The following is a 27,440-nucleotide window of genomic DNA, read 5'->3' as shown; positions in this document are numbered from 1 at the left end:
TCAATCTTCTTTTTTTCTTTTTATAAATATTAGAAACAATAGATTTATATATTTGCAATATTTCGTAAAAATATGTATAAAGAAAGATTCAAATCGAATTTTCCTTTTTGTTTTGAACGTTAATATTATTATAGAGCAATATTTACAAATTTTATAATTTTAAAATGTTGCTTTATTTATATTTTTTATTTAAATTTTGTTTAAATATTTAAATATTTTAGCCGCTAGAATTTAAATAGTTTTTCAGTATCAAATTAGTAGTAATCCTTATCACCTTTATTTATACCCTTAATTTACTAGGGTGTTGAGAGAGTTATTATAGTTCACTCAACTCTTTTCAACCTAAAGCCATAACACCCTTAATTTTAATTATATAAAAAAAAACAAAATTCAAATGGCTACGGACTAAAATCTAAATAAATAAAATAAAGGATAATAAGAGATATAACAATGTTTTTAGGGGTTATTTTGAAAAAATGGTAAAACCATTTAGTATTTTTTGCAATATGCACGTGTGACGTGCATGTTATTTTGTAAAATACCAAAATACCTACATTTGATGACTGTAATTATTTCAATACTTGCGTTCTTATTAGAGTGTCTCAAATGTAATTAATTTGTGTAATTAATTTTGACGTGTAGAGGTATAGCAACCAACCTTTCTAATATATGTTTTAGGAATTTAACAACTTTATTTAATTATTTTAATTCTAAAATAACCATATTATTATATTTTTTGGTTGAATCTCTAACTTTTTTTTATTATTTCAATACGATGTTATGTCCAATCGTAAACTTTTTCATATATTTCGAGATTTAATAGCTGTTTTTAATATTTAAAACAATTTTAGTAGTAGTTTTGAATTTTGGAATCTTAGACACAAATTACAATTTCTGAAAGTTGTTTTTAGGTTTAAAATATTAGAAATCTATTAATTACATATATGAAATCTTTTTCATACATTTTGCATTTTTTGTAAGTGTCAGAGTGTTGAACAATATGCTAGCAAAACTTCGGTGTCTTGCACAATCATTCTAGGTGTAAGAGATTCATCTTTTATTTTATTTTGTATGCACACTTTCTTTTATCACACTTCTCTAAACTACCATACTCTTTAATTATTACTTTTGGAATGCAATCACAAAAGTCATTTATTACTAAATATGTGGTTACAAAAATTAATTATTACTAAATTTGTGGTTACAAAAATTAATTATTACCAAATTTGTGGTTACAAAAATTAATTATTACCAAATTTGTCATTACATAAATCAATGATTATTAAGTTTGTTTATATATTCAGAATGGCCATCCCAAATCCAAGTTTACTAAAATAATTTAATTAAAAGAAATAATGTTAATCCCAAAAATGTAATGAAGGAAATAAAGCTCATCCAAAATCCGCTTTACAGTTGCAACTGTGTTGAAATTTAATATAGTATAATAAATTGGAGTGTGTTCTACCAAATTAATGGGCCAATCTTTTCTTTTTTCCTTTTTATAAAAATTAAAAACAAAAATTTATATATTTGCAATATTTCATAAAAATGGGTACATTATAAAATCAAATGTTGTTTGTATTACTTCTTACAACATATAAGAAAGATCCAAATCAAATTTTCTTTTATAGGCAATTTATATGGTCACTAAGAGACCATCATGTTTACTTGACAGATGGTACGAGTGTTGGATAATAAATAGATTGACGTGTGGTTATGGTCATCTTTTTATATTAATAGTATTTGTAATATAATTAAGGTTTTTTAAAATATATATAATAATTAAAATTTAAAAATTTCATTTTTTTTAAATTAAAGAATTACATAAATTAATTATTGCCAAATTTGTCATTACATAAATCAATTATTACTAAATTTGTTTATATATTCAGAACCTATAATATGGCCATCCCAAATCCAAGTTTACTAAAAATAATTTAACTAAAGAAATAATGTTCATCCCAAAAATTTAGTGAAGGAAATAATGCTCATCCCAAAAATTTAATCAAGCAAACAAAGCTCATCCGAAATTCGCTTTACAGTTGCAACTGTATTGAAATTTAATTTAGTATAATAAATTGAAATGTGTCCTACCAAATTAATGTGCCAATCAGTTTTTTTTTATAAAAATTAAAAACAAATAATTTATTATATTACAATATTTCATAAAAATGGGTACATAATCAAATGTTGTTTGTATTACTTGTTACATATAAGAAAGATCCAAATCAATTTTTCTTGTTTTCTTTTCAACATTAATATTATCGTAGAAGCAATATTTACAAATTTTACAATTTTACAACCCCACCAAATAAAATAATATACTGGAAATAAAATATTGAAAATAAAATATAGAAAATAATATAAAATAATGTATTGGAAATAATATAAAATAATATATTGAAAATTATATAAAATAATATAAAAAATAAATTGGAAATAATATAAAATAATATATTGGAAATAAAATAGGCGTCTTTTCAAAAATATAAAAAAGTGGCAAAGTATTTACACTGTATAGAATAATTCCGAAAATATAAAAAGCCCAAAGGCCCAACATGTAAAATACCAAAAATACCTCGTCAACAATGTGCTTTTGACTATTTGTTACACGATCGTTTAAATAATTGGGTTACACGATCGTTTAGATTCGTTTAGATTTGGTTACACAATCGTTTACATTTGACTACCCTAAATCTAAACCAATTTTATTTAAAATTTGATATACGATCGTTTAGATTTGGCTATACGATTCTTAGATTTGGTAACACAATCGTTTAGATTTTGCTACACGATCGTTTATATTTGGAAAAAAATACACCGTTATAATTTATCACAGTCTCAAAAGGGAAAGGAAATGGAGGAAAAAAGTTAAAAGACTAATTTGACATAATAGTTTCCTTAGCTTTTTTTTCCAACCCTTCCAATTGATCTCAATCTAACATACCCTCTCAAAAAGAAATTCTCCTTTGTTTTTATATGTTTTTATAGGACAGAGAGAGCAGTACCATGTTTTAAGAGTGGAGGAGGTGGAAGAGTCTGAAGAGGCAGAGGAAAAAAATCTTAGGAGAGAAAATTCGGTGAGTTGAGGGAAAATAAGTACGAAGGAGATGTGATATTCATTTTTTTGTTTTAAAAAAACAAATGGTTAAATTCAAATTCAAATCCACTTTCAAAATAAAGTAGATAAATAAAATAAAAAAGCAAATAAATAAATAATAAATAAATGACAAAATATTATATCTACGACCTCTAACCTTTAGAAGATTACCCTTCCATTAGATCAAAAAAATTGCTGGAGTTTATTCTTACAACGCAAAATTTATATCAAGAAAAATTAAATAATGACGCAAAAACCGTGTCATAAAAAATTTCGCATTTGTCATTTTTAACGACACATTTACTTTCACCCCACCCTTTTTTTATTTTTAACGACACAATATTTTGATTACTAGTGTCGTTAAAACCCAAATTTGTACTAGTGATATTATATCACTGGAGAATATGTACGAGGCGTAACACTTTATCTGAGTTATACTTGTCCGTCCATTCGTTAGAGCCTTGCAAGCATGTGACACAAAAATTTATAGGCTGGTGGGCCTCGAGGCACGATACCTATTTTGAGGATAACAGACACCATTTGGTGAGTAGTGTCATTCCTCCCCTTTCACAACCCAAACTGTCTAAGAACCGAGGGAGCAACTTGAATGATAAAGAAATTTACTTGGTTGAGGCGATGGATGCTGCTCTCGAGGAGGAGATAAAGGAGCATAAAGATGAGAGTGAAAGCATCAAAAGTGATCGTCATTGGAAGAGACCTTTGAAGAAAGCGAAGGTATCAAGTGATGATCTCGACGGAAGGGTTTCAAGTGCTTTGGGAGTCCCTGATGTTCCACCACTGGTTTGCACATTTTCCTTTCTTAAATTTTTTTTTGTTCATCTTCTTCACAAATGACTTATTAATTGTTTACTTCTGCAGTCACCTTTGAACCATCATCTTGAAGGCCTTATAGAGCAGTTGATTCGACCATTGAGAAAGTTGGTACCTCGAAGACTCCTGCCTCTAAACCAGCCAAACAGTCCTTACGTCCATCTACTCTTCTCGAGGAGATTCGTCGAGGCAAGATGATAGTGGTAGGAAAAGACATTGGGAGTCCTTCATCCAAAGGAGATGCCTGTCCTAAAGCACCCTTACAGAAGGTCAGCTCGACACCTGCTCCCCTTAAGTTTTCTGAATCGTTTTTAGACACTTCTAATAGACAGACTACGAGAAACCCTAAACCTTCTCAGTGAGTTGATGAAAATATTGTTTCAAACTTCTTCAAGAAAACAGCCTTATATATGTTGGAGGATATTCAATATAAGATCATGTGAACTTCTTTTGAATATATCCCAAGACTTAGGCTAGAAATAGTAACGGTTCTCTCGGAGATTGAAAAGATCCATGCAGATGGCTTGATTCCTCTTGAAGAGTATTTAAATAGCTATCTTAAGAGGGACAATTTCAACGATGTGTAATTTTCATATTTTGCACAGTTGTTGTCAACAGATAAAGCTCGTCAATTAGACGAGAGGACATCTGCCATCAAGGAAGCTTTAACTTTGATGGAACAAGTACGAGGGGATGCCAAAGTTATTCAAGAAAGAGCCACGCAGTTATCTTTAGAAAAGAAGGAACTGAAAAGAAGACTTTAGAGGATAAATGTTGAGTCTGAACAACTGTCGATCTTATCTTGTGAGAAAGAAGAGGCCATAAACCAGCAAGAACTAGAAGTTGCCAAGCTCCAAGATGAAGTTAACACCCTTGAAAGCACCCTGTTATTACTGAAGAAGTGATTGAGGCACTGGCTACGGTTCCCAGGAGCATGGAAGCTTTGATTTATGCCTCATTTGCCCCATTTTCTTTTGTTGCAATCCTTGTAAATGTATAAAAAAAAATTTGTTGAATGATAATGCAAAAGATTTTTTTTATTCTAGTGTGGCTACATTTATATTTATTTTGCAATTTATATATGAGATGACAATGAAACATGATTGTTTTTTTTTTTTTTTTACGTGTGACTGAACTTAAAGTGAACCTTAAGCTGCCTACTTACCCTTTTTATAACATAGGGATCAAGTCATAACGTAATTCAATTGATTTGTTTTTTTTACTAGACAATAACGTTAAGCATAAAATTTCTTGAGGAACTTGTCGTTGATTGGGCCAATTTTTAATCCACCTTGATCAACAATCTTGTATGCGCCATTTGTGTAAACTTTTTTGACAATGTAAGGTCCATCTCATTTAGGTGTGAACTTATTTCATCTATGCCTCGTTGTGATGATCGGTCTTCTTACAACAAGTCCTAAATCACCAATCTGAAAGGAGCGAGGTTTAACGTACTTATCAAAAGCTTTAAACATTCTCACTTGGTAACATTCCAATGCTTGCTGAGCTTCTAATCGCTTTTCATCAAGTGAGCCTAACTCTTGAAGACGTAACTTGACATTGTCTTCAGTAGTCAACCCCTCTTGCACTGCCATTCTTAATGATGGGATTTCTCTTTCGAGGGAAAGGACAACCTTTACATTGTAAACAAGCGAATATGGTGTAATCCCTGTAGGAGTGCGATGAGTGGTTCGATAAAACCACAATGCTTGATCGATTCTTTCTTGCCAATCCATCTTCGACCTAGAGACAATTTCTTCAGAAGATTACATAACGTTTTATTGAATGCTTCTGCTAGGCCATTCGCAGCTGCATTGTACATAGATGACTTGTATTGCTTGAACTTGAATTTTTCACATAATTTGTCTATCATGTTATTAGAGAATTACCTTCCATTATCTATCACGATCTGGTGAGGAATATCATATCGATAAATGATGTGGATACGAATGAAGTTCGCCACATTCTCTTTCTTGGCCTCTCTCAAGGGAATGACCTCAGCCCACTTTGAAAAATAATCTGTTGCTGGAAGGATATAAGAATGTCCTGCTGATGATTTTGGTGTAATAGGGCCAACCAGATCAAGTCTCCAAGCCTCGAACGACCAAGAAGCCACAGTTGGATGTAGAGGCTCTAGAGGTTGATGTATGAAGTTTGCATGGTATTGACAAGCTTCACACTCCTTTGCATAGTCCATTGAATCTTGAATCATCTTAAGCCAATAATAACATATTCTTCTCAACTGAAATTGAAGCTTTAGTCCCGATTGATGTGCTCCACAGACACCTGCATGCGCTTCCTTTAGAGCTTTTATTGACTCTTCATTTCCAAGACATTGTAGGAAGAGCCCTTCAAGAGAACGACAATATAAGGTTCCCTTGTAATAAATGAAGTGTGCAGCCCTTCTTCGTACCTTAATTTTATGATGAGAATCCTTTGGAAGCATTCCATGTTCAAGATACTCTATAATAGGTTAACGCCAAACTTCTTCGTCCATCAAATGAGATGTTGTTATGTTCGCTTATTGACAATCAGACAAAATTGGAGGCATAATCCATCATTGACAAAGTGGTATATTCAGAACTACGTCATCCACCATCGTCAAGGTAGTGGCCAAATTTTCCAATGTGTCTGTTCTCTTATTTTCTGTTCTAGGGACATGGTCCAACATCACACTGTCAAACATTTCCATCAATTGTTGACCATAAGCGAAGTATGACTTCAAGTCTTCATGTTTCACATCATACTTAAGCGAGAGCTGATTGATTATCAACTTTGAATCATCGTACATTTTTTTGAATGATACTTCGATCTCTAATGCCATTTGAAGGCCAATTATCAAAGTCTGATATTCAACCACATTGTTTGAGCATAGTTCAGCAAGTGAAAAGCTACAAGGCAACATATGTTTATCAGGAGAAATGAGGATGATGTTTGCCCCCGCGTCACTTTTCCGTGTCGCGCCATCAAAATACATAGTCCAAAGTTCAATAACTTCCGTGAAGAAAATTTCATCGTTTGGCAAGTCTTCACATAACTTCCAATATGAAGAAATTGGGTGGCCTACTAGAAAGTCTACCAACACTTGTCATTTTCTCGCGTTTTGGAGAATATAGACAATGTCGTATTGCTGGAGTAGAACTGCCTATTTGGCTAAGCAACCAGAGATAATTGGCCTAGACAAAACATACTTTATAGGGTCCGCCTTTGCTATTAGATGAACTGTAAACACCTGCATATAATGGCTCAACTTATCAATAGCAAAGAAAAGTGCAAGACACATTTTCTCAATGGGAGAATAGTTAACTTCGACCCCAACTAAGGTTCTGTTTAAATAGTAGAGAGCACGTTTCTTTCCCTTCTCCTCCTCTTGTGCAAACAATGCGCCTAGAGACCTTTCCTGTGCAGTAATGTACAATATTAATGGCTTGCCAGGTACTGAAGCTTCTAATACTGGAGGATAAAGCAGGTATTTCTTTATGCTATCAAAAGCATTCTGACAAGTCTCATCCTGCACAAAAATTTCTACTTTTCTCATCAACTTTTGAAAAGATTGGTACCGATCGGCCATGTTGGAGATGCACCTTCGAATGTAAGCCAATCGTCCCTGAAGACTTCTTAGGTCATGCAAACTCTTTGGCCTTGACATCTTCTAAGTGGCATCAATCTTGGACTGGTATATCTCAATTCCTCAGTGCCTTACAATGAAGTCAAGAAACTTTCTTGAAGTTACATCGAATGCATATTTGAGAGGGCGTTCATCCTCAGCTGATATTTTCGCAAGCGATCCAACACAACTTTTAGATCCTTCAAATGGTCTTATCGTCTCTTAGATTTGACCACAAGGTCATTAACAGAGCACTCGACATACTTATGTAGCATATCGTCAAACACTTTTTGTATAGCACGGTGATAAGTGGCGCTAACATTTTTCAATCCAAAGGGCATCACCTTGTAACAATATATTCCCTTTGGAGTCCTAAAAGCTGTCATTTCTTCATCTTCAAGAGTCATTCGTATTTGGTTATATCCAGATGACTCACATCCATAAAGGACAGCGCCTCGTGTCTAGTAGTTGCATCAACCATGATTTATGTGATGGACAGAGGAAAATCATCTTTAGGGCATGCATTATTCAGGTCACGAAAGTCTACACAAACGCGAAGCTACCCGTTTTTTTTACAGGGACAATGTTTACTATCCAGGTTGGATATTTGACCTCGCGAATGAATCCTGCTTCAATCAACTTGTTGACTTCAACCTCGATCTGAGGAATAAACTCTAGTCGAAAACGTCGTTGCGCTTGCTTAATCGATCGATACCCTGGTTTAATTGCGAGATGATGGACTACTACTTTTGGATCAAGTCCTGGCATCTCCTTGTATAACCAAGAAAAATCTAAGTATCCTTATACTCTGTGAGCAAACTCATGTACTTACCCTCCTCTTCACTAGAGAGAGATGTACTAATGAAAGTTGGACATGGTTCCTCTATTGTACCAAGGTTTACCTCTTTCAGCTCATCTATGGTAGATTAGCCACCATCCTCTAAACTCTGTGGGGGCATCTTTCGTGTCTTCTTCAGGGGTTTCAATCTCTAATTACTCAAGAATGGTGATATGATGACATGAGGTTTCACCTTTTTCTTGTTATGAGTCTTCTTTTTTAGGATTAGTTAGTATAACATCATGTCTTTTCACCTTCGAGGAACCTTGACTTGTATTAAGTGTAACAAAAAATTTTCTTTTCATTCGGGACAGTACATTGCTACGAATTTCTCTCTCTCCCTTTACCTCACAAGGAAACTACTTACCATGGTAATTATCGATGTCTGTATGCTTAATTCGGTGCCAAACTAACACGCGAGATGTTGGTTCCTTCTTCTTTGTATCTATGCTAGAACCAGTCTTGACACGTGGGCCTCCATCCCCAATATGATTAAAAATTGAAGCACGGGGTGTTTGTACATTTTTCTTTTTAGCCATGCTTAGCCTTTCAAAGGTTGATGGTCATGTAGTCGTCGAGGCCTGACATGTGTCTTTCTCCTTTTTAAAGGTCGTAGTTAGCCTTTGAAAGACCAATCGTTGGTTAAGGCTAGATGTTGACTGGTGGCCTTTTCTTTCTATCTCTATCATGCTTAGTCTTTCAAATACTGGGTCGTGTGCAACATGCGGTCTAATTCGATCAAATGCTGAGGTTCTCTAACTGTCACCTTCTTTTTCTTCCATACTATCAACCTTCTCTACAGTTATATGTTGCTGTCAACCACTTTTTCCTTCCCCTTTCTAGTTATATGAATTGGCTCTAGTGACTTGTATTCGAGTCCTTTTCTTGACACGGGTATAGAATGTCCTTCCTGTAACAGCTTCTTTTGGATTGAGAAGAGCTCAGATTGTTCGTGAATTTTCAAGCTTTTAAACTTGGTGTGAGTTGTGAAGTCATAACCTCCTTTCGCCATTAATTTGTAAGCCTTGGGGTTGAACCCATCTTTCGTCTGCCTTTGAGGCAAGCTTGCTTCCATCAGGTCTATCTTTATTTCTTACTTAGTTATTTTGGTAAGCGGTGTAGTGAAGCTTTCTTTTAGGACTTCAATGTCACCAACTTTCAAGCCTTGTGGGGACTCTACAAATGGTGATTCGCCTTTCTTGCATCTCGACAGAGGGACATAGTGCAAAATCGGTGGTTTCGTCCATCAAGATCATACTTTTTGTGATGCTCGTGGATGCCTCACCCTTTTCAAAGTTAAAGGTTCCTGTACTTTTATGTGGTTCCCTGCTTGCAAGTGATTTCAACTGTAAATTATCTTTTCTGTTTACAAAAGGAATTTCTATAGGCATGGCTTTTGGGCTATTGTCATTCTTTAAATAAAACTTTGCATCTGCAAAGTGAGACTCAACCTCTGAGAACGGGTTAGAGTCGGCCTCAACCTTCTTTACACCGTCTTGATAAAATTTAAAGCACTGATGCATTGTCAAAGTTACTACTCCATTTCCATGAATCCAAGGACGACCGAGTAACAACTTATAAGTGGTTCTCGAGTCTATAACATGAAACAATGCACTAGCCTTTAGGTCACCAATTATGAGTTCTAAGCGTATCATACCTATTACTCTTTAGCTGCCCTGGTTGAAACCTTGAATTACTAGTTTACTATTTGAGAGTTTGTCCATTAAGATGTCTAATTGCCTCATAGTCGACTTTGGCATTATGTTCACAACTGATCCATTATTGATGAGAATTCGATCGACTCTCTGTTCTCGAACATATCAAAAAACATACAAGAGTCTATTATGAAGTTTATATCCCAACAGTAAATCCTCATCTGAGAAGTCTATACACATGGAATAAAGAGTACTCTCGTATGTCGCAGTTGGAGCACTAGAACTTGATGCTGCTGGATTCAATAATGCATTAATAAGGATGGTTTCGGTTTCTTGAGGAAGTGATAAAAAATAATCCACATTGAACCTCGATAGGTCTTTTGACACTCCCTTCTCCTCTAGTAATCTTGGCGGGATGCTTTCTTCCTTCATTGCATTAATAGCATGACATACAACAACTCCTGGATTTTCATCCTTATGATCACAAAGGAATCTTGTTGGAGAGAAGTCTGCCAAGGTTACTAAGCACTGAGGTTGAGGGAAATCCTTGTCTTCCTCGTGCACAAGCTTAGGCTTTCGAGTCTTCTTCTTTTTCCTATTCTTTTGAGCCTTATTCCCTCTTCTATAATTTATGTAGAAGCGAGACTCTTTTTAGGTCGAAGTCGACTTTCTTTTCGTTCAGTGAGTCACAACGATCCATCCTTCATCGTCTTCTTCGATCGATTTTTCTTTTTCTTGAGAATCCTTGGGTGGAACTTCCTGATGGAATTGGACCACTATAGGCTTGAAGGTCCCGAACTGGATCAAGCTTTCCCTTTGTTTAAAAATCAATCTTAGCGAAAGTGCCTCTAACATTATCGTTACTGCAGCATGGTTTTTTTGAGCTACCTCCTCTAGGTCTAGCTTAATCTTTTTCTCACGAGCTAACCTTAGAATTAGCTCTTTCAACACAAAACATTTCTCTACTAGGTGACTGATGACCCGATGATACTTGCAGTAGGTGAGATCATCCACCTTTCTTGTTTGCTCAAGTCGCTTACATTCCGGTAGTTGGATCAGCTGCTTCTCCAGTAGTTGCTCTAGCATGTCAGCAATATCTGAATTGAAAAATGGGAAAACGTTTTCCTATCTTTCTTTAAAGTCAGATGTCGTCTCTCGCTTCCATCATCCTTCTTTTCAGCTCTCCCTTCTTTTCTTTTAGAGAACTTCAGTGGAGTCGCGTTTACGACCATAGATTCTTCACGGTGCTCATCACTACCTTTTCAGTACCCTTCGTCTCCTTCTTATCTTTTCTTACTTCAAGAACTGGAAAATCCTTAGTCCCTCTGTTGGCGATGCTTAATTCCATATCATGAGCGTGAGTTGCTAACTCTTCAAATGTGCGTGGCTTTATTCCTTGTAGAATGTAGAGGAGTCCCCAATGCATGCCTTGGGTGCATATTTCTACAGCCGACAGTTCGGTGAGTCAATCTTTGCAGTCAAGACTTAGAGCTCTGCATCGATGTCACACCTTGTTCTAAATTTTCCCCTCTAACCTAGATCGTTGTGTGAATCTACTCCTTAAAACAATCCTCTTTAAACGTAAGATTGATAAAATGCTTTCCAAAAATTCTAAAAAAAATTCGACAGAGTCTCCCCTGAAAAACGGATTAACCACACCTGAAAATAGAAGAAAATCACACTTCTATGCTTGTTAAAAACTCAAATACATCGAGTGTGTCTCACCACATAATCATCCAGAAAATTTAAGAATCTCATTTAGAGTTTCAGGCAGAGCTCATGATCAAACTAGATACCAGCCAAGAAATAATTACAGTTCAAAAGTGTCTAAAAACACATGACCTTGGCGTGACCCTTATTACTTATAAGCACCCCATTATACAAATACAAACTTGAAGTAAAAACATACGAAAAGAATGAAAATCTACGATCAATGACGGGAAGCTTAACCAATGCTTGGTCCTTGACTGCTACCTGAGGAAGGGGGAGAAAACATTGAAAATGTTGGCTAAATCTCAATGAGTGGCAAGTTTTAAAAGTAAAAGCTTATAAAACATATCTTTAAACCGTTTAAATATAACCTCAATAACGAAATAATAATTACAACGATAAAATCATATATTACCATAAACCAAAAGTAAGGCCAACAAACCTGTACCCAGTCAACCATGGCAAGGCGACTAAATATACGACGAAAGATAGCTCACACATGACCAATGAATCATGCAGCCAAAACTAGCTCACGTATATTTAGTACCTGCCACGATAACAACCTCCATCCAATCCGATCCAACCAATCCATCCCAACCATGATAGTATACTAAGCATACGACCCAAGGATAGCTCACGCGTGCTCCAAATCAACAAAGAAACACGAAGCCAAACGGAGCTCACGCATACTTAGCACATACCACGATAGCAACCTCCATCCAATCCGACCATGATAGCATACTAAATACACGGCCCGAAATAGCTCACACGTGATCCATATCCACAAGGAAACACGCTGCCAAACGGAGCTCACGCATATTTAGCACCTACCACGGTAACAACATACCGCTCCTATGTGCACATAGAGCCACCCAACCATGGGTTAAGCTAGGCATGAAGCCATATCACAATCTTCCATCCACGTCCTCACCTAGGCTCAGGTTCGTGGATCTTCGGTCATGGCCTCTTTCAACCCCGGAATCCCCTGACAACCTTAGGTGGCGCTACGGAAACACACTCACGTAGCTTAGGAAAATCACTTTCTCATTCACCATAAGCATCCGTTAACCATATTTCAAAACCAAGTATAATAAAAATTTCAAATACGATTTTAAAAAGTTCAAGCCATGCACATTATTACAATCGTGATGAACAAACAAGTCGTTTAAGTGTAATTGAAAACAGGAAGTTGAAACCCATTTTTATAAACACCAAGTCATAACATTCATTAAATCGCGATGTGTAAAACACATTGTTTAAACATAAACGAAAACGTGGTCATAAACGAGTCATGGTAGTTTCCAAGCAATATCAAGAGATAACGTGTATATGTATAAAGAAAGCTTAAAAATAATCCACTCACAATCAATTACTCGATCCCCCAGGATTTTACGCTTTCCCCACTTCAATTTAGCCTGAAACAAAGATTAAGGTTTATCAATTAACTTCATCAAGCAAAACGACACAACAATCTTCAACATACTTCATAAAGCCAACTCAAACTATTTTATGTTCCAAAGACTCCAATTGCTCTCTTTCAAGACTTAAATTGAATTATCCCTTCATGCTTTAATCTATTCTAAAAATTCCAACTTTGGACCTTAGCATTACATTAATCTCTTAACGCCACAAGCACCCAAACATGAGAGAACCCACTAAAATTTATCTAAAACCATATCAAAATCACCTCGACAACACATATCTAAAAAAATTTTCAGATTCGCAACATGAACTTTAAATGATCACAACTCTTCCAATACTAAACCAAAATGAGTGTTCTTTATGTCAAACCTTCATTTTGATATCCTTTATAATTTACCTGAAGGAAGGAAAATAGGATTCGCAACAGATTGCTACAGAAATGGCTCGAAACAGAGAGAGTTCAAAAACAGAGTCTTCTGCTATCCCCTGACTTGTTTATAAAATTAAGCTTACTTCTAATCATATTTAGCTCACAATTTCTTCAAAAAGTTGTAGTACATTGAATAAGCTTTCCAACCATACTAAATAGAGATCCTAACTTCACTGGTACACCCTAAAATACTAAAAAGAACAGAGATCTTCTGATTTCGCGTGAAAACACTTGCTCTGTCTTTTGTGTGACAATTCACCCAATAAACCTCAGAATTTGCTTAAGCTTCCTTCATAAAATTTGTTCAAAAATGAATTAGATTTCAAAATTTAAACCTCAACTCTTAATTCTTTTTGTGTAGCTCAAACCGATCAGAACATCAGAGGTGGTATGTGTTTACCACACTTCTGTTATAGCTGTCACTTTTCCAAAGTTCTCTTCTTCCTCTTCAGCCTCAAATTCACAAAATCTTCTATCTTTTATACATAACGTTATGGGTAATATCAAGTTCATGTTAAAACCAAATGGGTATTCACAAAATTTACCGAAATTACCCAAAATCTTACGAAACAGTTATCAAAGTAGCCTTAATCTTAATGGACATCACCCTAACAACTTCCTAATTCGAAAATAATCATCCACTATCATGGGCTATTAAATATTATCACTCAATTTAGATGGGCTCAAGATCGACTCCATAAAGCTTAGAATCTAACCAAAGTTGTGCCGAAATGCCTAAATTCGAGCTTTCAAGTACTGGACAGTGGCTCAAACTCCTCAAATAGTCCAATCTAGCATCGAAATGTTGTGGGTAATGTTTAATTCAAGTCAAGACTTAGTGGGTATTTGAAAGTGTACAAGAAACCCAACTAAAATATAATAGATCTTACTCCGAAGCCAAAATTTAGTGAGAACGGCGGAGCCATAGAATTTATAGCTGCGGTACAAGACAAATACGAGACAAGAACATTGCAGTAACCTGCCCTAAAGTTCAGCAATTCGAATGAAAACTAAGTTACTACCATATTCGTGAGTTTGGTGTGATAGCGGCAAATGGTGGTGTGCAAGTTGAACTCTTAAGCACCGCGCAAGGAGAAAGAGGGTCGAACGACGCTAACCATAATCCAAGCTAGAACGGTGGCATGCTGGTCATCGACAAGTGATGGTGTCGGTTTTAGGAGAGAAAGAGGGAGATGTGGCGGCGGAAGAAATTTTTTTGAATGAAAGGAGGGGGAAGCCGTCGGTCTCTCTCTCTCTAGAAGGAAGAAGAAGAAGAAGAAGAACAAGAAGAACAAGAAGAAGTTGTAGTTCTAAAATTTTCTTATCACACAAATAAATCTTAAGGAGATATTAAATAAATAGGTAAAATAGAAGAAAACGGAATGGGGCTTACAAGTTACTATCTCCTTTTAAGAATTTCGTCCGCGAAATTCGATCAAGGTGATGACGTGAAAAGTTGTGGGTTGTGGGTATCGAGCTTTCATTGCCTGTTCTGTCTCTTACGTTGTTTCTTCAATATTGTGGTTCCTCCAAAGAACCTTAACTAACGGTATAACTTTGTTCCTTAGCACTTGTTCTTTCTTGTCAAGAATTTGTATTGGTTCCACTTCGTAAGACAAGTCCTTGTTCAAATGGAGATCGGTTGTGCCTCGAGAATATGAGAGGGATCAGGAAAATACTTACGCCAGAACGACCATGAAACACATCGTGAACCCTAGCAAGTTCCATAAGCGACACTAAACGATATGTAAATGGTCCAAAACCTTTCAATATCTCATATGATTCAAGACCTTATTCTACAAAGAAAACTTTCCAAAGAGGAAACTTAAGGGGAAAACTTTAACATTAACTTCAACATTTATCTACAAAACTCCGTTTGCGATAATGGGTTGGTTTTTGTTTGCTTCAGATAACCTCTATTGTCTTATTGATGAATTATATCACTTGGCCAAGTCACTTTCTCAACCTTACTTCATCCCATAAAATATCATTACAAACAAATTCGAAGGGAGTCGTTTCAATGTTGGAATTGGAACTATTGTTACAATCAAATTCCATCAATAAGAGATATGAGTTCCAGTTACCCTTAAACTATGAAACATCGACTTGTAACATATCCTATAATGTCGAAGTAGTTTGCTCTGACTTTCCCTTAGTTTGAGGATAAAAGGTTGTACTAAACCTTAGTTTAGTAACTACAACTTGCTATAAACTTAGCCAAATTAATCCAAGTACTAAGCAGCATGTAAAGGTAAAAACAAAATCATGTTATCCTTGTCAATCTGTTGACTATCACCCAAACACCACTGTGTTTTCTCCATGCTCAAGGAAGTCCAAAAGAAAAATTCATCATAAAGTGTTTCTAGTTCCACTTTAGTAGTTGAAATGGATTCAATAGTTATGTTGCTTTTGTCTAAACAATTCAACCTGTTGGCAAATCAAACATCTTAATGCACACTCAACTATTTTTCGCTTCATTTGAGGCCACCAGTAATGTTGTTTCAAAGTTCGATACACCTTGGTACTTCTTGAAGTCATAGTATAAATTGAGACTTAAACTTCCTATATCATTTCATTCTTTTAACTCCAAATTGTTCAGAATGCACAATTGATTGTATCTTGTTATTACTCCATCGCCTCTTAGATCATAGTTTGCTTGAAAGCCTTGCTTTATTGGTACTCTCTACTTTAAACCTTCATCTTTTGTTTACTTTAATAGTTTTGCCAACAAGAGTAAGCCTTATCGAAATTTGTGCAAGAAAAACTCCCTAAGAATCCACACTCAACAATGAATTACGATATTGACCCAAGACAAAGAAAAACTTCTGGTCTTCAAGGAAACTTAAAGATGGGTCGCCTTTCTACTCAGAGCATCAACTTTCACATTCATTTTCCTAGATGGTGATCAATGGTGTAGTTAAAATCATTGATCAACCCTAACCATATCCTCCATGTCTAATATAACTCTTTTGACAAAAAATAAATATTTTTAGCATCTATCAAGATATGACATTTTTTCTCCATAAAAAAAAAAGGTGTCGTCATATTTTTACTGCTAACACTACTGTGGCTATTTACACATCATGAGTTGCATAGTTACACTCATGCTTCTTCGACTGTTTAGAATCATAAGCTATCACTTTACCTTTCCACATTAGAGCACAACCTTCCGTTGTTTGGTGTTTGTAAGCTTCATCATGTTCCCAGTTGTCAATGACTTCCGGCTCTAAATCCGTGTACCACTCGAAAGCATTTCCTTTCAAGCTTCGAACGAACTGCCTGACAAGTTGGTCTCCTCTTAATCCTTCATTCTCACATGTTTCGACGAAGTGGGCGATATGCTGCTTTGGGTTGCCCTTTCCATCGAATTGCTGAAATTTTGGAGGTTGGTACTCAAATGAAATTCTCAAGTTGTCGATTCTCTTGGTGTACGACTTAGAGTACATGAAAGAAGTTTGTGGCGGTACTCCATACTGATCTCTAATGGAATTCACGATCATATCCTATAGCTGCTGAACTGAGAGAGAAGCAACAGAAACTGATTATTGTTGTGGTTGGTTTTCCTGTACCACATTCTTCCCTTTATCAGTAGCTTTGAAAATAGGAGTTTGACTTGATTCAGCAGTTTCATGAGTCCGCATTTGCTCTCTTAAAGCTGTGATTTCATGGTCTCGTTCCTTCACAACCTTCATCAGGAAGTTAACTTTCGTCTCCATCTCTGCCATGACAGCCTCGGCTGTTATATTAGCCATTATGATAGACATTACTCAAGGTGTGCTTCCTTCTTTGACTTGCTAGAGGCAGAATCATAATTATCATACAAAGAATTTTCTTTGAGGACAATCCCGACTTTAAGAGACTCCATTAACTGCTTAAGAATGCTCTTAGCAATGTCAGAACCTTGATTCTGCTCCTGAGTGATTCCCTTAGAATGACTGTGGGTGATGGATTCTGTGTAAGCGTTGCTTGCAACAGAAGATTTGGATCCAACATTCTTTAATGCTATTGATTTTCTTGTAGATTTGGATGACGAGAGAGAGATGAGAGGTAGAGATATCCGATTGGCCATGCCAATTTGTTCACACGATATTTTCGAAGAAATTGATTCATGGAGTTGAACTTTGGTTGATGTTGAATTTATGTTGATTTAATGCGATGTGATTTGATCTAGAATGTGATCCTCTGATTCTCTCTTGGCTGGATACTTACACTTGATTTGAGGAAGTAGAGCACGTGATGTTCTTGAAGTTGGAGTCTAGGAAGAAAGCTTGTATCTTCAAAGGAGCTTCAATCTTCGAGGGTGGTCGACTTCAGGAGTTGGGAGACTTCTAGCTTTTGGGAAAATTCTCTCTAGACCTTCTGGAGTCAAAAAAAAATTTTCCGCACAAATGAAGAGAACTCCTCTATTTATAGAGTTCCTGGTGAGTTTTTCTGGACTTAGGTCTGGTCTGATCCATGGACCATACCCATGGGCTCAATCACATGGATTTGAGTCATATTTAATATTGGGCTAAATCAAGCTTATTTTTTTGGCTTAATTGAATTTTAGCCCAAGTAAATAATATTTAATTCAACCAAAATAATTAATTTGATACAATTGTCATGATAAAGACATGTGACATCATTAGAATTGTCTAATTTGTCTTTAAATTTAATTTGAGACACATGCTAATTTTTAGTTAATTTCAAATACAATTATTTTAGTAAATGACGTGACAATTTGTAATTGGTTCCAAAATTTCTTATTCAATAGCCTCATTGTTGCAGGAAATGACAAATTAACAAGTTTAACTCAAGCGAAAAAATATCCAATTACCAAAATACACTCACAAAATGCTTCCTAGATCAGTATGTTACAACTAGCGATCATGCGTGTTTTCTTACTACTATTGACCATTTTTGAAAAAAATGCTAAAATTTCACTTTTTTAGGAAAGAAGTCTAAAAAACTCTGAAACAATTCAAACTTGTTGATATAACTATGATGTAAAAATCAAATCTCATATTTGTAATTAATATATTTGTAGTATTTTAAACCTAAAAACAACTTTCAGAAATTGCAATTAGTGTCCAACATTTGAAAATTCAAAACTATTAAATTGATTTAAATATTCAAAACAACTATTAAATCCTGAAATATATGAAAAGGTTATGATTGGAAATAAATCTTATTAGAATATTTTGAAATAAAAGCGAGGGTTAAGATTCAACCAATAAAAAATAATAATATGGTTATTTTGAAATTAAAAAAATTAAATAAAGTTTTTAAACATATATTATGAAGGTTATGATAGGGGTTGCTATATCTCTATTCGTCGAAATTTATTGCATTGGAGAGACTCGGATAAGAGTACAAGTATTGAAATAATTACGATCCTCGAATGTGGATATTCTATTATTTTATAAAATGGCATGCAAACATGTGCATTTTGCAAAAAAAAAAAAAAAAAAAGTTTTGTCATTTGAATTTTGTTTTTTTTTTAATTCAAATTAAGGGTGTTAGGACTCTTAGGTTGAAAGTAGTTTAGTGGCCAATATAAGCTTAGCTCAATTGGCATCTGTATGTACTTGTAGACTTGGAGATTTCAAGTTCAAATCTCCACCCTTGCATTTTTTTAAATATAAACACAATCCAACCACCACAGATTATACACTCAAGTATGTATGTACATTTATATATAACATATTAAACTAGATCCTAATGGAAATAATGAATTCTCAATTGCTTCGGCAAAAAATACAAGATGAATTCACACACTTGACTACATCAAAATGATCTACATTTCTTTGGGAAAGGATATCTTTAGACATTGGATTGGGTTTTGATACTCAAAACATCACGTCCCCCAGCTAGTATTTTAGCAAATTGGCTCAATCAAATAGAAGGAATGTTATATCACTCAATGTTGGATTAGGTGTGCTATGGTCTATGTTGAAGGAAAGAAACAACAGAATATTCAAAAATCTCGAAAAAAGCACAACAAACATTTGGGAAGACATCAACATCTTAATAAAACTGTGGTCGAGCAGAAACAAGATGTTCAAAGACTACCATCCTTAAATAATACATTTAAAAAAAAACCCAAAACGTCGAGCATTGAACACTTGACTAATATTTAAGAAAAAAATAAATTAAATGTTAAGAAGTGGGCAAGTCTTGAGTCTCGGCCGTGGATTTAGTTTTCAATGTTTTTCCTTTTTTTAATCATTTTCTTTAATTTTGAAAAAATGTAATTTTTAATTTTTAATTATTATATATATGTTTTAAAAAGCTTAATTATATTATAAATAGGGACTCTTGCAAATATGACAATTATAGTATCATAAATTAGGCCCATAGCACATCATTTTTAAATTTGCAAAAATAACAAAATTGAAGCTCAGCCCGCATTTTAAAAATACGAAATTACGAAGCTATCCTTCAGTCATTACTGATACCAATATATACCATTGATACACCAATATATACCGTTGATACACCTGATTTGTTTTCTGATGTACTGCTCGTACACTTTTTTTCTCTCTAATACTTCATTAATACATATTATTAGTTTAAAACACTTGATATGTTGTTGATACATTCCATCAATTAAATACACTTGAAGCACTAAGAATGATACACTTTATATATCGTTGATACACTTGTTATTGTTTCCTGATACACTCGATAGATTTAATACACTTAATCACTTGCTAAACTTCATGGATACATATTATTAGTTTGATACACTTGATATGTTGTTGATACAGTTGCTCAACTGTTGATATACTCAATCAATTAAATACACTTTGATGCACTAAGAATGATACACTTTATATATCATTGATACACGTTATATATCGTTGATACACTTGTTATTGTTTGCTGATAGACTTGAGTAATAAACTTAATCACTTGTTAAACTTTGTTGATACATATTATTAGTTTGAAACACTGGATATGTTGTTGATATACTTGCTCAACTATTGATACACTTAATCAATTAAATACACTTCATGCACTAAGAATAATACACTTTATATATCGTTGATACACTTGTTTGTTTGCTAATACATTTGATAGATGTAATACACTTAATCAATTGCTAAACTTCATTGATACATATTATTAGTTTGAAACATTTGATATGTTGTTGATACACTTGCGAAACTGTTGATACACTCAATTAATTAAATACACCTGATGCACTAAGCATGATACACTTTATGTATTGTCGATACAGTTGTTATGGTATGTTTACAATCTTAATAACATGTTGAACATCATTATCACCTATAGTCAACAAATTAAAACTGAAAGTTTAATACATGACTCAACCTGAATTTCAGTATGAATCAAGTTCACGAAAAGAATCAAATGATGATATCACTCCATCAACCAAAACACAATTTGTTTTGTAATCCACGTAGTAATGTTGCTCATCCCATTGACCACTCTGAAAAACAATTACTGCCAATTTAACCATAACTACAATGAACTGCAACAATTTTGGGAAAATAAAAAACACGTAGTAAGTATATCAGTCAACTAATACATATAATATAAGTATATCATATCGCTGATATAAAAAACTGATACAAATTAAAAAAAAAAACAGAACCGAACGTAACTAAATAAAACCAAACTAATCTACGAAGTTCCTTTCGATAAAAGATATTAGGAATAAATAAAAGAACAAATAAAAGAGACGAGGAAGAACTAATCGTAGCCCTAATTTTAATAAATAATATATGAGCAATTCACAGAAATAATATTCGGGCTTCAAAAAAGGAGAAGAAATACATGCATAATTCTTGTTTTCTCTGAAGAAAAAATGAGAAGAATAGGAGAAGAAGACGAGGAGAAAATGAAAAAAAAAAAACCGACGAGAGGGAGAAATCTAAAAGAACGAAACTGAAGAGAGAAGAGAAGGATGGTGGAGAAGATGCAGAAGAAGACGAGGAGAAGAGAAGTAGGTGAATAGGAGAAATGGAGAAGAACGACAGAGAAGAGAAGAAGAAAACGAAAAATGAAGGAGAACAATAAAGAAAAACGAAAGAGGAAGAGAAAACACCAAAGAAGGGCAATTTTGGAATAACGAAAAAATAAAATAAGAAATATCAACCAAAATTAAAAAGTTGCTATATTTGCAAAATTGAAAAGGTTAGTGCTAATATTGCTAAATAAGATTTTTATTGTATCACCCAATATAATTTCCCTTATAAATACTATTAATATAAATAGATGGTCATAGCCACGTGTCAATCTATTTATTATCTAATACTCATGCCATGTGTCAAGTAAACACGGATTCTTAGTGGTCATGTATCCCACTACATGCTTGTCAAATTGCCTACAAATAATAACATTCGGTGAGGTCGTAAAATACACCTACATTGGAGAGAAATTGTAAAATTTGTAAATATTGTTTTATAATAATATTAATGTTGAAAAGAAAAAGGAAAACTCGATTTGGATCTTTCTCGTATATAATAAGTAATACAAATTATGTATCCATTTTGATGAAATATTGAAAATATATAAATCTTTTGTTTTTAATTTTTATAAAAAAGAAAAAAATTAATTGCCCCATTAATTTGGTAGGACATCTTTCTATTTATTATATTATAGTACTAAATTAAAATTTGATCAGATCTGGGATGGGCTTTGGGATTTGGGATTTGGGATTTGGGATGAGCATTATTTCCTTGGTTAATATTTTTAGTAAATGGTTGCAATAGAAAACCGGATTTGGAATGGGCTTTGGGATTTATGATGGCCATATTATAAGGAAAGAATATAAAGACAAATTTGATAATAATTGATTTTTGTAACAAAAAAATTTAGTAATAATTGATTTTTGTAATGGCAAAGTCAGTAATAATTGATTTTTGTGATTACATTCTAAAATAAAATTTGCAGAGCACATGGTACAAGTATGAAGAGTATGGTAATTGTCTACAATAGTATTATCACTCTCTAGAAAAATAGTTTCTATTCATTTAAAATATGCTTTTTTAAAAAACAATATTTGTAAAAATATATAGACCACCATAACATATAGAAATTAAAATTAGAGAAAATATAATAAATTCTATATAGTAAAATATATCAAATGTTGTACTTATATCTATGTTTTCTCTCAACTATGAAAACTAAAACTAAAAGGTATTTTGATGGCTATTAGCTTTTTTTTTAAATATAGATACAATTCAACCACCACAGATTGTACATTCAATTATGTAAGATTTGTATATATATATGTATGAATATATATGTACGTCTTAATTTCTAACAACATTAATATATATATATATATAAAACATTGTTTTTCCTTTTGAAAAAAATGTAAATATTGCTTAATAATAATATAATGTTGACAAGAAACAAAAAATGCTCTGATTTTGATCTTTAGTGTAACAAGTAGTACAAACAATATTTGTTTCCATTTTTATGAAATATTGCAAATATATAAATATTCTGTTTTTAATTTTTATAAAAAAGTAAAAGCTTCCACTAATATTGATTGAAATCATGAAACTGATCAATTGATTCCTCTCTTAACTTGGTAAGGCATCTTTCTATATATTATATTATAGTACTAAATTAAATTTTAACCTAGGCTATGGAATATGTAATAAAGTTTCTCTTTGCTATTTGTGAATCCTATCTCTCAATAATCTCAAGGTAACAAATAATGTTTTTTAAAAACTTAGGTAATATTTCTCCTATAAGCTATTTATACTGTGAAAGCTCTTCAGATAATTTGCATTATTATTATCATTAATATACGTTACAGCTAACACCCATTTCTCTCTATTATTGAACGTTCTTAAAAACAAAAAGGGTTAAAATTTGACTTTGTTTACCTTGTCTCTCAATTTTTTTTAATGAGATTAGTTATTTTTACTTTTTATTTCTAAATCAGAAGAATTTGTCAAAGTAAAAAGGATATCTCATATTTTCCATTTTGATAAAGGAAAAGTTAAGGTTATAAAGAAATGATTGTGTCAATGAGAAACCGACTTTTAAATGGTTACTATTTATTTAAAAGATCCTTCTTCTTTAACATTTATAAAAATATAAAGACCACCAAAGCTTAATAGAAATTAAAAATGGAGAACATACAATAAATTTCTATATAGTAAAATATATCAAATGTTTGCACAAAATCTAGGTTTAATTTCCACTCAACTATGAAAACTAAAATTGAAAGGTATCTTTGTGGCCATTAGGTTTGTTTAGTATCAATTAATATAGGTGAAAGTAAGTGGGAGTGAGAGATTCAAATCTTACTTATTTGTTAATCAATATACGTATCAAGAGGTCGGTAGATTAGTGTCATTAACATATTTATATTTATCTAGCTTGAAATGAGTTGAGGGGACTCTAAGAACTCTAAAATTTAAATAAAAACAAAACTTAAAATTTAAATTAAAAACAAAACAAAAAAAAGTAACATTGTAAAACCATTATAAGAACTATATATGAAAAATAAATTCAAAACTCAGAAGTTATAAATAAATTTAAAGATGAGAAAAAGTTAAGTAAGCATATTAGTTGAATATCAAAAGAATGAGAAATAGAGCTAGTAAATTCACTTTACTAAAAATATATTGAATAAATTGGATAATTAATAAGATTTTCTCTTATTCTTTCTTTCATATACAGTAAACAAATCAAAATGTATAAACGAACAATAAGTGGAATTTAATTTTGGAATGCAATCCTTCTTAATAAAATATAAATCAATTATCATTAAATTTTTCTATAATATTCTTAGGAGATTGATTTTGACGTTGCAACAACCGTCCTCCCAAATTATTTCCTTATAATATGGTCATCCCAAATCCCAAAGTTGGGTTGCAAAGTTTGCTGTTGCTACGGTTTATTAGACTAAAAAAATTAATTTAACCCCCCAATAGACACCCAAAGCCTTAGAAGGAAGTAATTGTAATCACAAATGATCAATATAATCTTCTTTACCCGGTACACGACTTCTTTACAATCCGTCCACGTTGGACGGTCAACAAGTCCAACCTGACGTGGAAGTCGTGTACGTCCTTCGAAATTTCCAAAATCACCCTATTTTTTACAATAGTTTTGTAACGACCCAACTTCTTATACTGAGCCGAAGCCATTACTAAATGTAAATAACATAATTAAAGTTATAAAGTTTGGCTAAAATGAATAAAACCTCAAAATTTTATTTATTTAAAAACCAAATCAGGGTAATGTGCGAAATGTAAACAAACATTAAAATCCTACTCGGGCTCTAGCTACTTTTAAAGAAACGAAATAGTAAATAAAGAATAATGAAAACTCAAGTACTAAAAGTTTAAACGGGGTGTAAAACGGAAGCAGAAATCCCTATGGCTCGCCACTGTCACTTCTGGTCGCCCGCCAGCTTGCCCTTGCCCTTACCCCTGCTTCTACCTGAAAAATACGACATGGAAAGAGTGAGTACAAAATACTTAGTAAGGGACCCACTACTAGTCCCACTAGGTGTCTGTTAACTTTATATTAGAGTCCTAAAAATGGTACCCAAAACTGGCACGTTCTCGAACACGTGCAACATGCGCTCCCGTAAAAACGGAATTTGGTCTTCGGTGTCCCGAGGGAGCACCTAGGACATACTGGTCTGTAGTGAACCCGGAGGAAACACTAAGACAATCAGGCTGCAAGGATCCTGTCGAATCACTCGTATCATATCTATATCCATGCCAGACTGGTGGTCCCGTCGGACTATGCAGTCCTAAATAGGTGGTGATCCCGAAGGACACCCATGTAGGTACGACTCTAATAGGCTAAGCTAACAGGTACTCTAACCATAGCATACATACACATAGCATCATCACGTAATCATATCAGTCTAATCATCATATCACATCTCCTCACTATATCCAAACATAAAGCCATAACCGGCCACGTCATTACATTATACCATGTCATCACATCAAATCACATCATTAGTCACATCATGCCCTCATTAATTAACATATCGTTATGCAGTCTAGTCCTCAAGTGCATAACTAGGAATGCATGCGGTCTCATGATTCTAGTCGTAGAGCTAGTAGTAGAAATCTCTTATCTGGAGATTTGCTCGACGAGTCCTAACATCAAGAAAAATGTGCTTTCCAACCAGCGAGGTCCTAAATGTTTAATAACGCCAATTTTCATGATTAATTCACCAAACGACCCATGATCCAAAAATGTAGTTGAGATGACTTACCCTAGGTCGAGGTTGCAACGCTTGAGCCCTTACTGAAGAAATCCGACGCTCCAAAGTCAATTGGTTCAAGATGTTCCTTAAGAGAAATAATTTAATTTAATCCAAATTAAATTATCTAGGTTAAAAATTCAAGTCTTGGCTGGGTATGCTAAAAACCCATTTGACTTACCAAAAACTTACCAACAATAGGTGGGGGAAAGGACCAAAAAGCAAGGTCGCTCCAAAAAGGCTTGGCAGCTCGGCTGGAAGGAAGGAGACGCGGCGCGGCTCGGCTTAGGCGCAGGCGTGGCTCGACTTGGGCGCAGGCGCTACGCGCGTGCGGCTTGGCTGGCGGTGCAGACGCGGGTCACTCAGATCGCGGGGCGGAGACGCGACCGGGTCGGGTTTACGTGTGACGAGGCACAGCGCGGGTTTTCGGACTCGGGCGGATCAACGGGGTTCACGGGTCGGTGCGGATTCGACTAGGTTGTGGGTCGGTGCGGATCGACTGGGTTGGCTTCGCCGACTTCGACAGGTAGCGCTCGACGTGGCTGAGCAAGCGGCTTGGCGGTAAGGGGTTGGCTTCGCCGACTTCGACGGTTGGCGCGGGGGCGATCCGGCTAACTTCGCGGCTGGCGCTCAACGGCGTACGTGGCTGCAGGTCGATAGCTACCCTTGGCGAGACGACTCGACGCCTGCGGACGGCTGGAGACGAAAGCGACGCTCGACGTGCGGTGGCGCACGGTGCGGTCACGACAACAATTGCGGCACTTCGTAAGGGAGGCGGCGGCGGCTAGGGTTTCCAAAATATTTAGGTTGCTCTCTCTTTTTTTATTTTGAAAAAAGAAGATAGGTTTTACTTTTTGGTGCACGAGTCCCAAGGCTCATTTATAAAAAGAACCCAATAATAAATTCCCTTTTTCTTTTCCCTTCAATTAATTCAAAACCAACAAATCTTCTCTCTCTTCAACTAAAACTTCCAATATCTTAAATTTTCAAAATCATCCAATCACAACACTCCCTTTCGTAAATATATATATATATTCTTTTCCAAATAAAATATCACATTAACTTAACTCAATTATTTTATCTTCAACAAACAACCTTACCAAATTTAATTATCCAATTAGAGAAATTATTTTATCCTCGGACTTAAATAATTACTCCACCAAAAATTTCATTAATAACAACGTCCAAGGTTTCAATAACTATGCTTAAGATGACAAAATTAAATTCCAAATTGTTGGGACATTACAAGTTTGCCCTACCACTCTACTTTTGCAATTTCTTTTCAACTCACCCTATTTTTGTCAATAATTTAAAAAATAACTATATTTCCTAACATAAGCCGGAAAACTAGGTTTGTTTTAAAAAAAAATTAAGTTTTTATTTTTTTTAATTATTTAGTAATTCTTGATGTTTTTAAAACGTCAAGAAAAAGTATCTTACTTGACGTTTAAAAACTGTCAAGAAATTTGAAAAATTACTCATCTCCGTCTTTTCATAAAAATTCTGGACGTTTTAAAACGTCAAGAATTTAATTGATATCACTTGACGATTTTAAAACGTCAACGATAAGTACATATCATTTAAAGTTTAAAAAACATCAAGAATGTCGAATTTATAAAAATTCTTGACGTTTTAAAAAGTCAAGAAT

The 27,440-nt window shown here is 34.2% G+C and overlaps 1 protein-coding gene across 1 annotated transcript; it reads left to right on the top strand.

Moving 5' to 3' along the window:
- The first annotated feature begins 2,511 nt into the window (after positions 1-2,511).
- Positions 2,512-4,962, top strand: LOC127149460 (uncharacterized). Its single transcript, XM_051084973.1, has 2 exons — positions 2,512-3,901; positions 3,980-4,962. The coding sequence occupies exons 1-2, from the start codon at positions 3,737-3,739 to the stop codon at positions 4,127-4,129; spliced, it is 315 nt and encodes a 104-aa protein (XP_050940930.1). The 5' UTR covers positions 2,512-3,736; the 3' UTR covers positions 4,130-4,962.
- The last annotated feature ends 22,478 nt before the right edge of the window (positions 4,963-27,440 follow it).

The sequence above is a fragment of the Cucumis melo genome, chromosome 5 (genome assembly GCF_025177605.1).
Source record: "Cucumis melo cultivar AY chromosome 5, USDA_Cmelo_AY_1.0, whole genome shotgun sequence".
Classification (NCBI taxonomy): domain Eukaryota; kingdom Viridiplantae; phylum Streptophyta; class Magnoliopsida; order Cucurbitales; family Cucurbitaceae; genus Cucumis; species Cucumis melo.
The sequence above is the reverse complement of the archived record's forward strand: the minus strand, read 5'-3'. Positions and strand labels throughout refer to the sequence as shown.

Bases quoted from the DNA above. Each gene is read 5' to 3' on its own strand.
- LOC127149460 (XM_051084973.1), top strand. From the start codon at position 3,737: ATGGATGCTGCTCTCGAGGAGGAGATAAAGGAGCATAAAGATGAGAGT. The intron at 3,902-3,979 runs GTTTGCACATTT...TTACTTCTGCAG, and splicing joins TCCCTGATGTTCCACCACTG to TCACCTTTGAACCATCATCT.